Source organism: Halichoerus grypus, chromosome 3, assembly GCF_964656455.1.
Source record: "Halichoerus grypus chromosome 3, mHalGry1.hap1.1, whole genome shotgun sequence".
NCBI lineage: Eukaryota > Metazoa > Chordata > Mammalia > Carnivora > Phocidae > Halichoerus > Halichoerus grypus.
Window position 1 is genome coordinate 181,785,266 of NC_135714.1, and position 20,077 is coordinate 181,805,342.

A 20,077-nucleotide genomic window follows, 5' to 3' on the forward strand; every position below is an offset into this window, starting at 1 on the left:
AAACTGCAGCCTCATTCAGATTCTCCCCTTCTTGTCCCTGAGACTCAGGAGAGACAGTAGCTGCAGGTGGTATATTTCTAAGCCAAAGACACATAAAGGAGGGGCTGAAAAGCCCATATTTAGGCCACAGAGAAGTAAAACAAAAATACAGTCTATAAAAAGAATAATGAAACTAATGAACAAAGACCAGCAAAGAAAAGAAACCAAGCAACTGCAGAAAGAGAGACGGAAAATGCAGTCAAGGTACCCAACAGTTTACAAATTTCTTGTTCTAGTCTTTTGTGAATCTCAGCTACTATGGGTTATCTCAGAAAAGTAGTAAGCATACATTTATATAAGTATAAAACAGATTTCCATTTATGCTTACTCTAGATTCAATTGATCTGTTACTAGTAACTAAAATGTCTCTGAAGCACTGGCCCCTTTGCTCTTTACGCTGATATGCTCAAACGGCAGATATGTGAACTTTAAATCTATAGCTGTGAATGCATTTTATTTAACATCTTTGGGCTAACAGAAACTGCTTATCAACCCACCTCTAGAAAGGCATTAATCAAATCCTTATAATGAGCTAACACATTTCCCCAAAGTGAGCAAAGACTCTTCATCACTTCTCAATGTGAGAAATAAGCCCATTTAATGCCAATTACTATTGACACAATTTCTTCTTACATACAATATAAATAAATCTGTCAAATTAAGACAAATGAACAATCAAAAGAAATTTCTCCATGTTCCACACATTTAACAGATGCTCGAGTAATGACAAAATAGCAGTGCTTTTATATAATATGAAAGAAAGCACTTCTGAATTAAACCTTTCATTTTTAGGTGTTAATAATACCATATGCAACTGGGACTTAAGTTCTACTTAATAATGATAGCAGACAAAGCAGTAGCAGTAGAATGCCAGGGTAGCTAACAATAATAAGAAAAAAACCTGCCATACGAAAGATAAAATCTTCATGTCTCTCCTATTTAGGCTTTACAGCAATCTTGTAAAGCTGGTTGTTGATAGAGATAATTAATTTTTTTTAGAAACAAAAATTTACTCCACTATAAAAGTGGATTTTTCAAATGAGTTGGCTAATACCCCCATTTTCTTATAACCCTCCTTTTTACTGCCATTTGCTTTCTATCCTTTTTCTGAACATTGCCTGCTTGCCCCTCCAGATTCCTATCTATCCTCCACCCTGCTCTGTGTCCTGGGAAACTCACTTATATGGATCACATCAATGAGCTCTTTTGGTCTTTAAGTTCTTATTACATTTGGCTAATGGGAGGCAATGGCAGGAGACTGGTGGGGAGCAGGAGTGTGAGAGGCAGGGGTTAGATATACCCTCTCAAAGTGCTGTCAGGGGGCCTTCTCTAAGCAGCTACCTTCTTCTGCTTCCAGGGACCTCTCCCTTTCCTTGCCCCTTCAGGCCCAAAAATGATAATGTCTCCCCACTTGCTATCCCTTGCTCGTATCTTTAAACCTTGCCCACCTTTGTTTACCATTCTTTTATTAAACTTTCCTCAAATTATCCACTTTGAGTGTGCTGTTTATTGCCAAGACACTAATGAATACAATTCTTTATCCCTATATCTTTGGAACACCTCCTTCTAAAGCTGCCAAAGCCTTTACATAAAAATTGCCCAGTTAAATGGCTTGCCTACCTTGATTTCTCCCTGTAGCACCGATCACCTGTTTCTTCTTCATACTGCTATTACACGCAAATAGACATGTGATAGACCTGTCAGTTTTCTCTTCCCATTGCTGCTCTTTAAACACGGTAATCTGCAAAGGTCCTTTCCTTAACTCTAAACTCATCTCTCTCCATATTTTCTCTACCAGGACCTTGCGACACGTGATTACTATATTGATGGCTTTCCAAAAGATCTCTCTAATCCTAGACTGCTTTCGTACTCTAGTGCTGTATTTTCAACCACTAGTTTTATCTACGTGTCCCTATATCATATCAACTCTAAGTACAAAATTATCAAGGCAGAGGAAACCAGTATTTCTCTCTAGCTTTCTTACTTCCCTGAACTGACCACCAGTTTCTAAGTCCACTCTAGCGCCCTATTCATTTCCATATATATAATTATTCCTTCATAAGTGGCTTTCATCCTTCTCTTCCTTCTTAATTGCTAATGCCACTAAATTGCAGTCAGGATTAGCTTCAAGTTTGGTAACTGCATAAACTTTCAAATTGGTATCTTCCACAGTATCTAGCACACAGTCTTAATCGATTATTCTGCATTTCAGTATTTGTTGAGTTAGTGGATCAAAACAAATTATAAAGGAACTGGTTTATAAAGCTTATATAAAAATTTAGATAATTAAGGAAAATATGCAATATGTTTGGAAAGACAAATATGGAAAAAATACAATGCTCATATTTACAAGTAACCAAAGTATTGCTTGTATGCCAGGTACTAAACTATGTACCTATATATACATAGCTCATTTAATTTTTACACACACACACACACACACAAATGCTCATAGAGGAGGTATTAACACCCACATATCACTGATAAGTCAATTAAGGTTCCAGGAAATTAAGTTCAAGTTCACAAAACTAGAAAGTGGAGGACTGTAAACTGAAAAGTATGTCTGTCTATGTTACATTCACAATATGTTTAGTTTAACATGCATGGTGAACCTGAACTTTATATTTATCATCAAGCTTTGAGCAAAAGAAAGTTTTGGCTTATGTAAATATTACTAAGTTCTATCTGCTAAGTAAGACAAATTAGTTAATGGTATTAGATCTCCCTATCAAATTCTCTGCCTTTTCTGATTTACTAGGCTAAGTTAGCTCGGGAACTTGACATGAGGAGGGGCAGGAAGCAGGATGGTGGAGACAGTGTAAGGGGGCTGAGTCCTAATTCAAGCACCTCATTCAGAAGGTGCTTTTAGAATCAAATGGAAAGCATAAGTTGTCTAAAAATCAAATTGAAACCGTGAGTTCTCCAGAAAGGACACTAAGCAAGCAAACACTGGGGCTCAACAGTAGCTAAGCTGGGTTTTTACAGTAAGTTTTTACTAACACATTAGCCACCAGATAAACCAACCCTGATGGACAGCAGCCTGCCTTGGAACCAGGGAGTAAGTGAATGGGAGGATGGCAATTGGTATTTATTGGTTCATAACCCTGATTAAATATGATTTTTTTTTTCTATTTTAAAGTGCCTAATAGTAGGAGTTCTCGATTTAGATTAACTGTAGTGGAAGGGCTAAGGAGGGTAAACTAGTCTAAAAGTCATTCTCTATCACTGACAAGGTGTTTAAAATTACACGTGCTCCAGTGATGGATTGAGACATTACTGATGAGAATGTACTGTGAACACGAATAGCTGAAAAAGATTGAGAACCACAAACCTCGAGTAATGCTGACTGGGACAGCTTATAAAATAATGTTATTTTTCATTGAAATTTCATGAAACAAAATGACTCATGGGAGACAACAAATAGATATTTTCCAAAAATGAAGGGCATTGTTCATGGTTTTTCAAGAATAAGAACATTATAAATGCTATAAGCTATTTTTTAAAAAATAGGTCAATGATAAACATACAATGCTCTTAAGTATAGCAGAGAGCACACTTAGCTTAGTGTTCTCTGCTTGGCAGAGCAACTAGACATTACTTACATAACAATGCCCTAGTCGTACCCTCAAAGTAGGTAATAAATCTTAGAACTCTGTTCCCTTTTGTTCCAGTTCACCTTCACCTTTTCAAATAAAAACACCAATGGTCCTTTTAAAGCAAGGATACCCAAATTTTTGGATCGTGAACCTTATGAGTGAAAAAATGTTTTGAGAACCCGTTCAATAAATATATGTGCCCATCTGTGAATTGTAACAAACACTGCTATACTAATACATAATAGATACATGTAAAAATTACATAAAAAGAGAATTATAAAGGATGGGAAAGAGATGAAACAATTAAAACTTTTAAAAATATTTTAATTACTAATTTAGAAAATATCTTTTCGCTCAATTAAAAAAACCTTTAAAAAATCTTGTAAAAAATTGTGAGGTAGATTTGAGGGTCTGATTCTAAGTCCATTTTCAATAGCTTGTCCCATTGATCACATTGGCTCAAAAGATGTGACTGAGACATGGTAGAGCCACTGGGAAAATGTGCATTGTGACCAATGCCTACTAAATAAAAAGGCTTATTTTTAACGCCATTTACTAATTTTGCTAAGGTTTTAATTGAAATTCTGCTAGTAAATTGCATCTTTCTTGATGTTTTCTAATAGGTTCAAAAACCACCTAAACACAAATTAAGAAACACTTTAAAACAGGTTAGAAAATTCTGATTTCAAGTTTTTTAATTATACGTAGATAAAACAGCTGGGTGATTTACACCATTTTTTGGCAAAAAAAAAAATTCACAAAACAGTGTACATTTTCTAAAAATCTATTCTCAAATGTCTTCTTCATTTTTTGAAGTTTCTTTAAAAATGCAGTCACTTTCCCATTTACTCAAATATGCATAACATATGTAATATTTGCCTTCAAGGGTTTGACTATGTTTCTTTTTTTAAAAAGTACCTACATACAAGTAAAAAATACCTACACACATGCCATTTGTCATCACAGATGATGACAAATTTTCAATCCTCTTATTTTCATTAAAAAAAAAAAAAGGCACAACAACTAAGTATGACAATTCCTGAAAATACTAATTCATGAAATAGCCAGATAATCTCTTTATGCTATAAAACTGTCATTCCCTCGGATTACCAACAATGTTATTTATGAAGGATCTACCATTTAGGATAGTACCCATAAATCTACTCATTTAGGCATGTGTCAAGTGCGATATGTGACAACAGGCTGAAAGTGAACAGATGAGTGAGTTTGTCAGTGTCAATCCTTTGCTACTCAGACTCCCATTCTTCCTCAGAAAACACCTTGAGCTGACTCAGACAGGCTGACACATGGACCTAATGAGGGAGCCAGCATAAATCTGTGTATTGAATATTAGCAGATGTTAATTTCTTTATTCAGAAATAAAGAAATTACTATCTTAATAAATTAAAATTCTAATATTTTTTCCTGTCCCCAATGGCTCATCTTGTATGTTCCATAGAGTGTCTACTTTGGAGACTTCTACTTTAAAATACATACTCTTGAGGATTTAAAAATTTCCAATTTCAAGTCACCTCTGAAAAACAACCAGTTTGCTTCCTTCCTCCCTCAAGCAATTCATAATTTCAGACAATGCCAACAAAAATGGTTACCCCAAACATTCGTATTTCTTTAGTGTCGAGGTTATTTGAGAAAATTATTATCATTACCAGTTTGAAGGAACAAAAATGTTCTTTAGAATAAGGAGCAATATTCTGACTATCATTTACATAAATTATTCTGATAAACCATCAATGATGTTGACTATCAAAATCTCTCAATTCCAGTATTATTGTAAAACAATGTAAAGTTAAATGGATTTTGAATGATAAGACCGTAGCTACATTTTATTGCTTTACAGAAGAATGGCAGTAAAGTACAATAAAACACAGGTAATTATTTTTATTAGTAACATGATTTAAATCAGCTTTAAAAGAGAACAGGTGACTTCAAATACACGGTAACAGTCCTTTACAAAATTCATTTCTCCAGGAAAATCCGAGAGAACAGTAAGAGTCTTAAGAGCAGCTAGGCTACTCAATTCCAAGTCTGACAGTTTATTTCAGGTGTGCGTCTTACCTTTGCTCCATGCTTATGCAGAACTTCCATGACGTCATTGTGAGCTCTTTCTGCTGCGACGTGCAGGGGAGTCATGAAACTATGGAGAGGAGAAAAGGAAAAGGAAATTTCCTAATTTTGTTGCATTTCCCTTTTAAAAACCATACTACTCCCTCTGCAATTACACTTACTCTTTATTCTTTTCATTAACATTTGCTCCTTTTCTAAGTAATAGTTCTGTCACTTGTTTTCGTTTGGGATGCAAGGAGGCCACAGCACAGTGCTGTAAAGTAAACACAACTAAGTTAATAAAATAAACTTCTATTTAAAAGAGATACCAGAATTAAATAGCATCTGCTGACTATTTAGAATATTGTTCTGTCAAAACATACTTATATATTTTACATTATGGAGATGATCAAATTCTTTCTAAATATACTGGAAGTATAAGACATACGCCTTTAAACCAAGGTGAAATTATCTTAGTTAAGCATTAAGAGAGACTTTGTTTCTTTTCCTTTGGCCAATAAGTAATTATCCAATATATACTTATTTGGAGGTATCAGAATGCTGCCTCTCCAAAGCTACAAATACTCTTACCTGAATTAGTCAATCCTTCATTAGGTTGTCAGCCACATAAATCAACAGTTCTCAAACTCTGCCCCAGAGCTACTCCTAGCACTATAAGCCTATATGCCCAGGGACAGGCAAAAAGGCAATAAACTTGAAGGAGCTTAGCGGAAGACGTATTCTCAGAAATTTTATGTTTTATCCTATATTTGTATAATTTTTGCATTCAACTTTGTTTTATATAAATGTTTGTATTAAAATTTTAAGAGTAAAAACCTACTTACTAATGAATAAAACAAACACTCCAAAAAAGCAGGTCAGGTTTACTCTGCTGCTTTGCGTATCTCCTGGCATAATGCTGGAGAGCGTGAATGTATCTGAATCCCAGTTCAAGAGTCATGTATTTAAGTATACATACAGTTGGCCCATTTCAGTTTGTCGACTCTTTTAATGTCATTTTCAGCAAGAAGTGACTATAGCTTGACTTTTTTTGTGCCGGATATATGTGGGAATGTTAACTGAAGCATATTTACAGGTCTGTGATAGAGGCATAGTGTATGTTTAAATTCTGAATTCAGGAATAATTTTACCAGCCCTATATCTGAAACTTAATGTGGTCAATGACAAGGAAAATAAGCTAATCTTTCTGAAAGTACATTAGAAGAAAAAACATGAAGAGTTTAAAAAACAATTTGTACAGTCTGGAACAAAAAATTTATCATCTTATCATTTTTCTATAATGAATGTAGTAATTCTTTGGATAATTAAGATAATTGCTCCAAAGGATGATGCAAGTACCTTTGAAAATACTTTAATCTTCTACAGAAAACAAATAGTCTTTACCTAGCAACATAAAAAAAAAAAAAGATTCTAAAAAGAAAATCACATCTTATATTTTATGAAAGAATTGGCCACAAAAGTAGATTTGTTATGATATGGTTGGGTAAAGACAAAGGTAAAAATAATTCCCAAATCAAGGGTGAGCAAATGTCTATTCCCTCACCCATGAAAGCAATCATTTCCTGAACCAAATTTAAAAATCAATGCAACCAACATTAAAATGGCAATTCCTGGCATTTCAGATACTAAAGTTACTTTAAGGTTTCTGAAATGAAAATCATACTTTGTCCCTCCACTACTATTATAGACCTAAGGAATGGATTAACAATAAAATCTTACCAGCGCAGTTTCATGAGACTGTGGTTGTTTGAAATTAATGATTTCCAAAGCGAGTGTTTTTTTAACTTTGGCTAAGTCTGCTTCTCTGGCCGCTTGGAGTAAAGAATGACCTTTAAATTCATCTGTTAATGAAATAATGGTTGACATAAAAGATTTGAAATCTGTAAAAATCATTTTAGCATGATTACAAATCAGAAAATTATTAATTTTACATATTGCTCTATTTTACCAATAGCAGCAACAGATAGGATGATAAAGGTGCAAAGGATGTATAGTTAATGAAAACTTTTGAAAAATGTATGCTCTGAAATAAGATGTTTATACTCTCAGAATTCATAAGGATACACATACAAAGATACTCACTCCAGCTAAGTTTTAAAACATGCAACCAAAAATGTCCACCAAATGGAAACCAGTTATAAACACATATACACTGGAATACTTTATAGCTCTTAAACAAGAAAGGTCTGTACATACTATCACGAAAGTATATATAATTAAATGAAAATTCAAGTAGTAAAAGAGGAAAGACAGGTTGACCCAATTTTTTTGTATTGTTACTACTACCATTGCCACCACAACTGAATATAAGAAATGGTACCAAAAAGGCACTTAGAGAAATAGTCACCAAAATATTAATAGTTTTAGCATAGAAAAGGGAAGAACTGAACTATGGTGAAGTGCCAGAGTTTGATAATTTTTCAAAGAACAATTAATATTTTATTTATTATTTGTATGAGATTTTTTCAAATGTGATTTCTAAATTAACAGCATAAATAAAAATCCAGTACTCTAATTAAAAACTTATAGTTATATTTTCTATTTTACAATTTTGGTTAGTATTTTGATATAACCACTTGATAACAAAAAGTTGACAATTGTTCTAAAAAGATACAAATGATATGTAACCCAATACATTACATAGCAATCCTTGGCCCATTACAGGTCTTTGTACCTGCCTACTACTGAATTCCTTTCTTTTCCTCTCTCTCCTCTCCTGAGTTCCCCATCTCACTTCCCTCTGTCCCTCAAAAGACAGAGAAAGACACACACACACACACACACACACACACACACACACACACACACACGCCTTAATAACTACTATTATTGTTCAAGGTCTCAGTTTAGATATCCTGGATAAGCCTTCCTGATGTTCCTCATTATTGGGTTAGGATTCCTTCTTATGAAGTCCATTGCACTTGCATTTAGCCTTCTTTCACAGACATATCCCATGACCTTATTTGCTATGGTAGTCCTATCACTTAGCATACTGCTTGGTATATAGCATAGTATGTATTCAATTTGTTGCATGAATGCTGAATATTTATAAGTCATGGCAGGTTCAGGGGAAAAACCATTTTTACAAAACCTCTTGTTTAGTGGTACCTTATCATCACTAAATTCCTCAAAGTATAGGAATTTGAAACTTCAGAACTCAAACTCAAGTTCAAATGAAATAAAAGTAAACCAGTATTTTCAAATAACAAAATTACAGATTTTCATTTTAATGATAAAATTAGGGCTAAATCAAGTGAAAGACTTACAAACTGCCATATATAAGGAGCAGGATCCTGACAATTACAAAGGAAAGTGATGTACTGAGAACTGATTTCAAATAAAAAGTACAATTTTGCTTTGTCTAGAAAGTCTAGAAGTCTAGAAAAATTTAAACTGAGTTCAAATCATACTGGCTTTTTCTCTGACAAATGTTCTATGGATATCAAAATGATAAAAGCAGTTCTACTTTTTCAATTTCTCCTTTAAGTTCAGGAAAGGTACTCAGAAAAAAATTAAATGGGCAAATTTATGAAAAACAAACAGTAAGACTGCAGTACTAAGGAAATCAAGAAATTAGGATGTAATAATGCAATTAAACAACACGATATTCTCAAATAACAAGAAGTAAAATATTTATTTTTTTTGCTCTTCAGAAAAAAAAGTAAAGATTTCTGCCCAAATTGACTTTCAAATTTAAAATATTTTATTGATGTATAAAAAAAACCCCAGAGAATGGAAAATCTATCAACAATATAATGGTCCCTCTAAATGCAAAGGTTACATAAAGGTTTGTTTTTAAAAACCTCAAGGAAGAAAAAAAAAAAAAAAACCTCAAGGAAGTACTTAAGTAGCTAAAAAGAAGGCAGTAAAACTGCAAATTACTCCAACTTACCCTGAAAACTTAATGTTTATAAAATGCCCTAAAAGTTTCTCTTTTCAAATGCATTTTGAAACAAGAATGAAAGCTACTTTCAGTATTTTCACCTCTAGTATGTGCAGAATCCAAACTACCTTGTTCATTTGGCTTCATGGAAACAATACATTAAAAAAAGAGAAGAGCAGAAAAAAAAAATGTGTGTAATGAAAATGTTATAACCCTGGTTATGATCAAAATATTGTTTTTCTTTGTTTCTTGTATAATTTTCCTGAAAAGAACTCTGTAATTGTGAATGCCTAGTGTAAAGCAGCGGACATGATGATGAAAACCAGAGTTAGAGCAGTTCCAACTTTGTTAAATCCTTTTCTTCAAATAATTCCTTGGTAGAATCTTATTTAATAAAATAAAAAATACTGAGAAGGTTGAAAAATCATCAGGGAACTTCTTTTACAAAACTATACAAATTTTCATTAAATCGTATGTGGACAGTGGAATCAGTCCAGTGAAATACGCTATAAACTCACAATGATATTCCTAATTGGCAAAATGTCTGAAAAGAAAAAAGAAGTTAAAGGTGACAGGGGATAAAGCTGAGCCCTGGGTATAAACTAAAAGAAGGAAATTAGAAAAAGATAAAAAAAAAAAAGTTTCAAGTTCAATTCAATAAACCTGCTGTGCGTAGTGCACAATGCACTGTGTTGGGTTGAGGGTAGATAGACAGATGGGCCCAAACACAAATACCATTAATACATTTTTATTAGGTAACAAAGCACTGTGCAGGTGCTAAGAAGACAATAAGAAAATGAAAAGTCTTTCTAAGAATTTAAATTTCACTGGGAAGACAGAACATACACATAGAAGAAGGAACTATATAATGCAAGGTAACATATGACAAGGGTCATATGAATGGGAGGGAGAATAAAGGCATTTCTACAAGGATTCATTGCTAAGACATCTGCCTAGTTATAATCTGGTTTGTGCTGGCCTATAATCTTGTTGATGTCATCTGTTCCAGTACCAAAATAAGTTTAAATTTTTAGTTAAGTAAGATGAAAATTGCAAGTCTTCCTGTTTTAACATAAACCAGCTTAAAATCTGCTTAAGTTTAAATGACATTATCATCATTTTGACTCTGCCTTTTTCTTAAGTTATCATTTAAAGATTTTCTTCAGGCATTTAAGTCCAGTTACCTGATTCTTAGAATCCTGAAAGGGAATACCAACCAGGGGACCAGTTAAGTATTAGGTAGGTGATGCCTAGTTTAATTTAAACCTGCAATGCCCACAGGTAGAATTAAATATATCTCAGTATTTGATATGACAAGTAAATGTTATGTGGTATCCTGAATGAGATCCTGGAACAGAAGAAAGACTTCAGGTAAAAACTGAGGAAATCTGAGTAGAGTATGGTCTCTAGTTACTAATATATCAATACTGGTTCATTAATTATGGCAAGTATGTCATACTAATAGAAGATGTTGATAGGAGGGCAAACTGGATATGGAATATATGAGAACTCTCTGTACTATTTTTATAATTTTTCTGTAAGTCTAAAACTATTCCAAAACAAAAAGTTTATCTAAAAAACATGCACATGTATATATAGGTAATATGTATCAGCATTTGAGAATATTACTTCCACCAAATCATAAACAGGATCTTATTCAAATTGGGGAAAGTGACTGCACTTGGGCTAAAACACACATAAGAAATAGAAACATGACTGTACAATCCTGCAGGGCTTGAGAAACAGTGAGTGCTCAATAATGTTAGGTATCAAATATTATTACCCATAGTATAAGAATATAACTCTGTGAGCTCGGAGAATTTTTTTCTGGTTTGTACGCTGTTGTATTTCTGGTACCTGGCACCTAGTAAGCATGCAATAAATGGTTATTGATTGACTCGCCCTCATTAGCCTTAAAAGAAAAGTACAGGATCAGAAATGAGGATTATAAACTAGTGTATACGTAAGAACAGAAGGTTAGTATTTAAGTGGGACAAAAGACCAGTTTAACAACAAAAATGAGATACTCTAATTTACAGCAAGCAATATTGAGTTTGGGATATAAATACATACAAGTCAATCTCTCCCGGAGCTCAGGAGTTGGAGCCATATCTACAGCACTTTTGCCATGGCAATTGACTAATGTAGGATCAGCACCATGGCTAAGTAGCAAAGAGCAGACTTCCACACGATTCTTGGAAGCAGCCTCATGGAGTGGAGTGAACTGCCAGAGATCCATAGCATTAACACAAGCTCCATGCTGAATCAAGAAAAGAAGTTTTAGGTCAGTGATCATTTCGCTGAAGACATTTATTGCACTCTAAATTTCAGCTATGACTCTTCGAAATGTCAATAAATGTTTTAATTTCTTTAATTTCAGTTTTTAAAAACAATTTAAAATAAAGTGAGTGTTCTAAAAATTTTAAGACAACAGTGATATTTTTAAAAAACATTTTATTTTTTTAATACTCTTAACTGGCCCACAAATCACATGAAAACTTATGAGAAGTTAGAAAAAAAGCAAGTAATATTCAATATTTTAAAATTTCTCTTACCTTTAGTAGCAGTTCTGTGACTTCATAATGTCCATATGAACACGCATTATGAAGAGGCACAAGTCCACTAAATGAAGAAAGGCAAATTAAAGTACTGCAATTTCAAATAATGTATAGTCATTTATCCAAGAAGTGCTAAAAGACAAAATTCTAATAGATCCCAATATAATTATATTAAAAATATCTCAAAGTATTTATTTTTTATTTTATTTTATTTTATTTTATTTTTTATTAAAGATTTTATTTATTTATTTGAGAGAGAGAATGAGATAGAGAGAGCATGAGAGGGGGGAGCGTCAGAGGGAGAAGCAGACTTCCCGCTGAGCAGGGAGCCTGATGTGGGACTCGATCCCAGGACTCCAGGATCATGACCTGAGCTGAAGGCAGTCGCTCAACCAACTGAGCCACCCAGGCGCCCAAAAATATCTCAAAGTATTTAATAAGAGGATATAAAGCGTAGCTAATGTTTAACCTTTTGTATTTACCTTGTGTCTTGTGTGTATAATCCTTAAATAAATGATAAAAATACCAATTAGAAAAGTATTTAAGTAAAAGGAAGAACATGTGCTAATTGACCACTGCATGCTTTACAGATCAAGTACGATAGAAAAATGTTCTTTGAGAGTGAGTTGAAATATTCCTACCATTTTATTGCACTTTGAAGGTAATTTCCAGCATAAGAATGAAATAGCCAAACTACTATAACTTGCATCTCCAAGTATCATTCTGCATGAGTCAAAGACACCCATTTTTGTGGTGTACTTCTCTTGATGACTCACCTATCATACACCCATCTGTTTTTGGACATGCGTAAGAAAACCGAGATGTACAAGAGCGTCAGGCATGTATGCCCCTGTGCTTTTGGGACACCAGTTACGTACAGCACAACAGCCGGCGCAGGCAAGAGAGAAGCACAGAGAGAGCAGATTTGAAATGCTAGATCCCCTCTCTGATCACCATCTCAAATACTGAGTTGTTTCTTCGTTTCCGTGTTTTCTGACATGGAGAGAGGCAAAGTGAAAGAAACCCTCCTCCCTCCAGGGCTTCTCTTCTTTATGCTGCCAATCACAGGAGTGTAATATGGACCTACTTTACCTGGGCGGTAAGATCTTAAGGTGGGACAATGAGAAATGTCAGCCTATTACATAGGAGCAGACTTACTTCATAGGTCCCCTAAAGACTAGATAGGGAACGGATACAAAATTTTCTAAAATTCACCTCTTCATAAAATAAATGACTTCATTGCTTTCTTAATAGTCCCTCCCCTCTCCCCCCATTCCCATATCAACCTTTGTAAGTTTTCTCTGTTCAGATGTCCAAGATTTTATCAGGATAAAAACCAAATTAGAATATTATAAACTTATGATTTTGGTTTATTAATAAAAGATGATCCTTACACACCAGATGAATAGGATAGCTATGTTACTGGCTTATCAGAATTTTCAATCTGTTTTATCTCCCTTTCTGGAATGCCACTTGAGTTGAAAAATAATAAATGTAATTGAGAGAAGCAAATTTTAACTTCAAATAACAGAAATGCGATAAAATTTAACTAATTTAGGCCGTTACCATGAGAAAGCCTCTTTAATAAGTAGAACATGAAAATGAAGTCAAACCAAAGTTGCAAACATGCTACTCAAGCTTCAAAGAAATGGGATAGGTGACTTTGTCCAGTGTGCAAAAACTTCAGTGTTTCGGATGCTGAAAACAAAGCATAACGATCCCTGGATGAAACCATTCAAGGGAATAAATCAACACACCTACCCTTTGTCTTTTGCGTGAACATCAGCACCATGCTGGAGAAGAAGCTGCACTATCCGAACTCTGTTGTAGCCCGCTGCTAGATGTAGAGGGGTAGACTAGAAAAGAAAAAGAAAAACACATCCCCTCCTGAGGTAAATCATTCTCCCTTTGTCATTTCATCAGTGTTTACTTAGATTGAAATACAGTAAATGTTAACATGCACAGAAAACGCTGAGTTGAAGTGCCAGAAGGTCACAGTTTATAACTGGATGAGAGACAATTCACTCATCTCAGGAGGAAATTCTAACTTCAGTGTCATTCACCTATTTCTCCTACTTGTTTTTTAAGGCCTTCAGTAATCTAGCCCAACCCTACCTTCTCTACTTTATTTCTTACTTCTTTCCAACAGGAACCATTCATTGTCAGCGTTCTGAGAAGACTTGTCAGGGTTCATATTCCTCATAACCAAAAACATTCTTCCTTATCCTACTTAAATCCTGCCCACTTTTCAAGTCCGAGGATTTCAATCCCAATTCTAGCATAAGTCCTTCCCTAAAGAGCTGGCTCTCAAAATTTCTCTTAAATAAGAGAAATTTAAGAGGGTTAAAAAGCCTCTCTAAAGAATAATTTAAAGAAACTTTAGTGGCAACAAAAAGGACAATGGACCATATTCATTCCATGTGGCTGTTAGCAATGGGTCAAAATTAATTTGCTGTATCAGATGCAATGACATTTGACAGGATAGTATTTAACTCTTCTATTTTATGTACTATATATGCAGTATAAATACAAAATACAGTTTCTTCCCAACTAATTTCTGCCACATTAATTCGAGCCAAGTTATTAAATGGGTCTCTGCTCATATTTAATATGGTAATTAAAATAATCAAACTTTTTTAAAAAAGGAAATAACATCAATTAAAAGGTTCTCTGCAACCAATGCAATTTTTCCACCTTTGTTCATTTACTTAAAGTTCAAATACTGTAACAGCTTTTCACACAGGGTCTAATATACCTTAATGTACTCTCATTTTTCCTGTCTTCTTTTTGGGCCTTGATATTTAGTAAGACTTTCAATTTCTTTTCTTCAAATACTATAAATGGCAAGATACAAAAGAATCACTAAATACTGTAGTATTATTGCTTTCAAGCCATGCCATATATTTTATATATTTTGGCAGTCTCTAAGTTTAGGTAGTAGTTTTGAGCAGTACACAGCTAATAATGAGGAGACCAAGTAGATTAGAAGAGAGTCCCAAAGAGGAAGTCAGGAAACCTGATTATATTCCTCGATCTTATGAAACTGTGAAAGTCATATTACCTATACATCTCAGCCTCTTCATGTATAAAACACAGACATAAAATCATCCATCCTAGCTACCTCAAAAATGTGCTAAGAGAAACTTTTCTTTCATATATAAACACTTATAAAATGTAAAATGTCATATAAAAATAGATGATTAAAATTTCTGCATCATTAAACAACTTGCCCATCCAAATTTCTGCTTCCAGACACATGTCGAATGTTATTGCAAATAATACTGCCAGGAAATACCAAGTTATTTTCAAAACTGTTTCTCCCCCTCCTTTAATATTTTAAAGATGCTGCTTCACTATCTTCTGGTTTGTATCATTTTGGACTAGAAATTTGTGAACACCCTTATGTTTGTTCATTTGTAAATGTGGCGTCTCTTTTGGATACTTGAATATTTTTGTCACTGGCTTTAAGCAATTTGATTGTGAAGTACACTGGTATGCCCTTCTGCTGCTGCCCCTTCTCCGTCTTCTCCTTTTGTGATGCTTGGGGCTTGCTGGGCTTCTTAGATCTGCGGTTCATAGTTTTCACCAAATTTGGAAAATATTCTATTATTTTTTCAAATATTTTTTTCTGCCCTCTTTCCCACCATTGTCTCTTTAGGGACCCCAATTATATATATATTAGGTTGCTTTCAAAGCTTGTTCTTAGCTTTGTTAAACAGAACCAGAGCAGCCTTCAGACTAGGACTAATTTCCCCTTCCAGTGAGGTATGACCCTTCCGAGTACCCTATGGTAGCTAATGAATTAGGAGGTTTGTCCAGTCTGGCTGGTAGCACCAGAAACGATCACAGATGCGGTGTGACTTGACTTGCCAGGGTTGCTACCTCTAATTCTCTTTCAGTGGTTCTTTTTATCACCCCGTGTGGCTTCCTCAGACTCCTGTTAATGGGTACTCAGCTGAAGACAGTCCGGGGAACTTTGCAGATCTCTGGAGCTCTCTTCTTTGCAGTTCTCCTTACACTGGCCCTCTACCGGCTAACTCTTGCCACACAGTCTCCCCAAGCTCCTAATTCCACCTTCTTATCCAGGGAGACCACTGGGCTCCTCCTGGGCCTCCTCTCTCCAATTTAAGGACTGGAAATGCTTTCTAGGCAGTAAGCTAGAGCAATCACACGACTCGGCTTATTTAATGCTTAACTCTCAGGGATCACTTCCATGTACTGCCTGATGTCCAGTTTCTGAAAACCATTGTTTCATATATTTTGTTTAGCCTTTTTTTTTTTTTTTTAAATTATTTCAAGAGGGAAGGTAAAACTAGTTTCTGTTACTCCATCTTGGCCCACCTTCAGGACTGAATTGGACTTTACAATGCAGTAGGGAAGCTCCCTCCAGAGACAATGACTGCTTTGGATGTCTGGCCAGTAAGTCAGTAAGCTCTTTTACAGGACTTAGCTGACCTTTAATATTGTATGAAAAAAGTGACATCTTCATTACTGATGCACAAAAAGATTTTCCTTCTTCATATTAAGAATCTTTTACAAAATTTTGCTCAAATACAGTTGATTTAATAACAGTTTTTCTTATTCTTAAAAATGAACTAGGTCCCGGGGCGCCTGGGTGGCTCAGATGGTTAAGCATCTGCCTTCGGCTCAGGTCATCATCCCAGGGCCCTGGGATCGAGCCCCGCATCGGGCTCCTTGCTCAGCGGGAAGCCTGCTTCTCCCTCTCTTTCTACTGCTCCCCCTGCTTGTGCTCTCTCGCTCTGTCAAATAAATAAAATCTTTAAAAAAAAAAAAAAAAAATGAACTAAGTCCCTAAATGGATGAATACATATACACACACCTTAACTGTTTATTTAGAAGGATAAAACATATGCAAAAATATTTAGTTTCTGAATTTTTAAAAATCATTGAGATTAAAAATTATTTATAGTGCTCTGAAAATGGTTATATATTTAGTTTCTAAATTACTGTAATTAGGTAAATTAGAAGACTCTATAATTGACAAGGTAGGAAGTGACAGGAGGCCTGATATAAAGCAGTTGTGTAAGAAACTGAGTTGAGGAGTGAGTGTCAAAAACTATTAGAAAGCAGAATTGATAGAATCTGATAACTGACTGATGCAGGTAGTAAAGGATACAGCAGTTCCAGTTCAAAAATGTCAGTGACAGATGAAAAGAAAGAAAGGATATAGGTTGGGAAAGGGAAGGGAGGAGAGAAGAGGAAGCCAGAGGGAAAGATTCTGAGGTTTGGGTTTATCGAATTTGAAGTGCCTATCTGATACTATAGTGATTATGGTTAGACTAACTAGAATTCAAGGAGCGAAGGCTGAACACAGATTTGGTTATAAAATGATGTAGCATTGGGGCGCCTGGGTGGCGCAGTCGATTAAGTGTCCAACTCTTGGTTTCAGCTCAGGTCATGATCTCAAGGTCGTGAGATCAAGCCCTGCATTAGGCTCCGCGCTCAGCTCAGAGTCTGCTTAAGCCCCTCTCCCTCTCCCTCTGCCCCTTACCGCCCCCATGCTCTCTCTCTAAAATAAATCAATAAAATCTTAAAAAATAAAATAAAATTTTTAGCATCTGCAATGTATTTGGCAGCATACTAAGTGCTAGGGGTAACATGGGAAACAAGAAAGGTCAATACTTTGCCTTTATGAGTCTTCTTATTCCTCCAGAACATGAGTCCCTTAATGAAATACATATATACTAATTCTTCAGAAGGCCAAAGATGAGGAAACAAAAGTCTAGGTTCTGAGGAATCAAGCAGAGAAAGCAGACAACTACTATTAAATGTGACAAATACTGTAGGAAGGGAAGTTCAGGATGTCATAAGAGGCTAGAGGCTACATACCTAAACCACTCTGGAGGCCAGCGGAAGGGACTGCCGTTAGGGAAGATTCTCAGAACTGTTTCCTGAGGGGGAGACTTGAGGATAAACAGAAATCCCTGAGGTAAAAGGATGGGAACTTTATTCCAGGTAGTACGAAGAGCACATATTAATACCCACCAGACACGGAGGAATGAAAAAAATCTCAGTGACTAAGTGTAATATGTGAGATTGGGGGAGACTCTAAGAACAATGGGAAACCTCTGAAGAGCCTGAAGCAGCAATTACTTAAGACTGCAGTTTTGGAAAGATCGCTGTAGTTATTCCACAGAGAATAACTGGGGGTGGGGTGCAACTCTGATGGCAGAAGACCTGAACTGAAGACTGCAGGACTAATGGAGGAGAGATAATGACAGTGTCAGTTGGCAAAATGGTAGCAGCGCCTAAGTAGAGGTAGCTGAGCTCTTAAGGGAGTAGATAAAGTCACAGGGAGAGTAAGTACAGAATAAGCTAGATGAGCTTTTCCAAGTAGTAGTTCCAATGCGGATGCTAATTATGCAAACTTAATAGTATCACTAGAAGGCACATACAAATCTGTAAAATGCATGCAATAAATTTGAGGAAATGGTAGAAAACGAAAAGAAAAAGTAAAAATTAAGAACAAAGGATGATTTGAACAAGCATACACTACTAAGATCCCAGAGGTTTTTCTTGTAGAAAAAAGTTCAGTAGGTATAATGGTTAGCATCTAAACATTATATACCAAAATACTATCTTCTGATGCAAAGCAATTAAAATCATGTGGTCTAGGGCTAAATTTAATGAATGGTTAACACACAGTGCCAACTTTATACCTCAATTGCCAAATGGCAAAGTAATGATAAAAGTAATTTTCTAAATGCTAGGATAATTAACAGTGTAATGTAGGCTTTGAAAAAAATCAAGCAGACCCATTTGTAAAATATTCACACGTTACTTGATAATTTTGTGGTTGCAACTAGTAAACACAAGAAGCAAACATTTAAGACATCATCATACACAGGCCAGCAATCACTACCAGTTGGTACATCTTAGATTTATTCTTAAAACAGATTTTTCGTTGGAATATTTAAAAGCCAAGCATGAGGAGTGATAAAGTATGTAACAACTGCAAATATAAAAACTATTTTTTCTGCTGTAAGAGAATGATATTGCTGATATTTCATACTGTAAAATGTTTATAGAAAAAGGAATTCTTACTTAAGGAAATCTCATAATCCAAAGTTTTCTTCTTGGAATCAGGCCACAAGAAAAAAAACAAACATATATATCTATCCTTGCCTTTTATGATAAAGATTTGCAGCACAGAAAAAAGCGTGTAAGAGAGCTTTAACTTACCCAACACATACATGCAGAGTGAAAACAGTAACAAGCGACAGCCCTGTTCAAAAGCTGTGGCTGCAACCTTAACCTAAGTCCAGGCGGCAAAATATAAGGAAATGAGTAAAGGCTTTTACATTCGGGGTTTGCATTCCCGCTTTGCAGATTTACAAGGTATATGACTTTGGACTAATTTCTCAGTGTCTTGGAGCCTTGCCTTCCAATGTCTGTAAAATGAGAATTGTAATTCCTACCATTTAAGGCTATTTTATGGATGACAGAAAACTGTATAAAGCACCTAATACAGTATCACACAGAAAAAGCACGACAAATAGTAGTTACTAATTATTATCACCTTATTAAGTATCTTACATACTTAGAAGTTATTTCTTAGTGGTCATTTATCAATCCTCACCTTACTTTAGGTATTGGGACTATTTGACATAGCTGATCACTTCCTCCTTCTTGAAATATTTTTCTCCTTGGTATCTAGGACACCAAGACCTACCTCACTGGTTACTCCTTACTCTTTTTTTCTGGTTGCTCCTCATTTTCTTGAAATTGGAGTACTCCAGGACTGTGTCCTTAAATCTCTTTTCTTCATTATCTATACTCATTCCTTTGGTGATCTCATGTAGTCCTATGGATTTAAATAACCTTCATACACTGACGACTCCTCAATCCTATCTCCAGCTCAGTCCTCTTTGCTGAACTCCCCACTCTCATAATCT

At 35.1% G+C, this 20,077-nt stretch overlaps 1 protein-coding gene across 1 annotated transcript in view; it reads right to left on the reverse strand.

Moving 5' to 3' along the window:
• The window catches only part of TNKS (tankyrase), a 194,122-nt gene that overhangs the window by 48,587 nt on the left and 125,458 nt on the right, over positions 1-20,077 (reverse strand). The window contains exons 6-11 of the mRNA XM_078069664.1: positions 13,923-14,017; positions 12,159-12,225; positions 11,677-11,863; positions 7,440-7,561; positions 5,882-5,973; positions 5,712-5,790 (exon numbers count right to left, since the gene is read on the reverse strand). Of these exons, the coding sequence (XP_077925790.1) occupies positions 5,712-5,790; positions 5,882-5,973; positions 7,440-7,561; positions 11,677-11,863; positions 12,159-12,225; positions 13,923-14,017 (642 nt within the window). The remainder of the gene's footprint in view (positions 1-5,711; positions 5,791-5,881; positions 5,974-7,439; positions 7,562-11,676; positions 11,864-12,158; positions 12,226-13,922; positions 14,018-20,077) is intronic.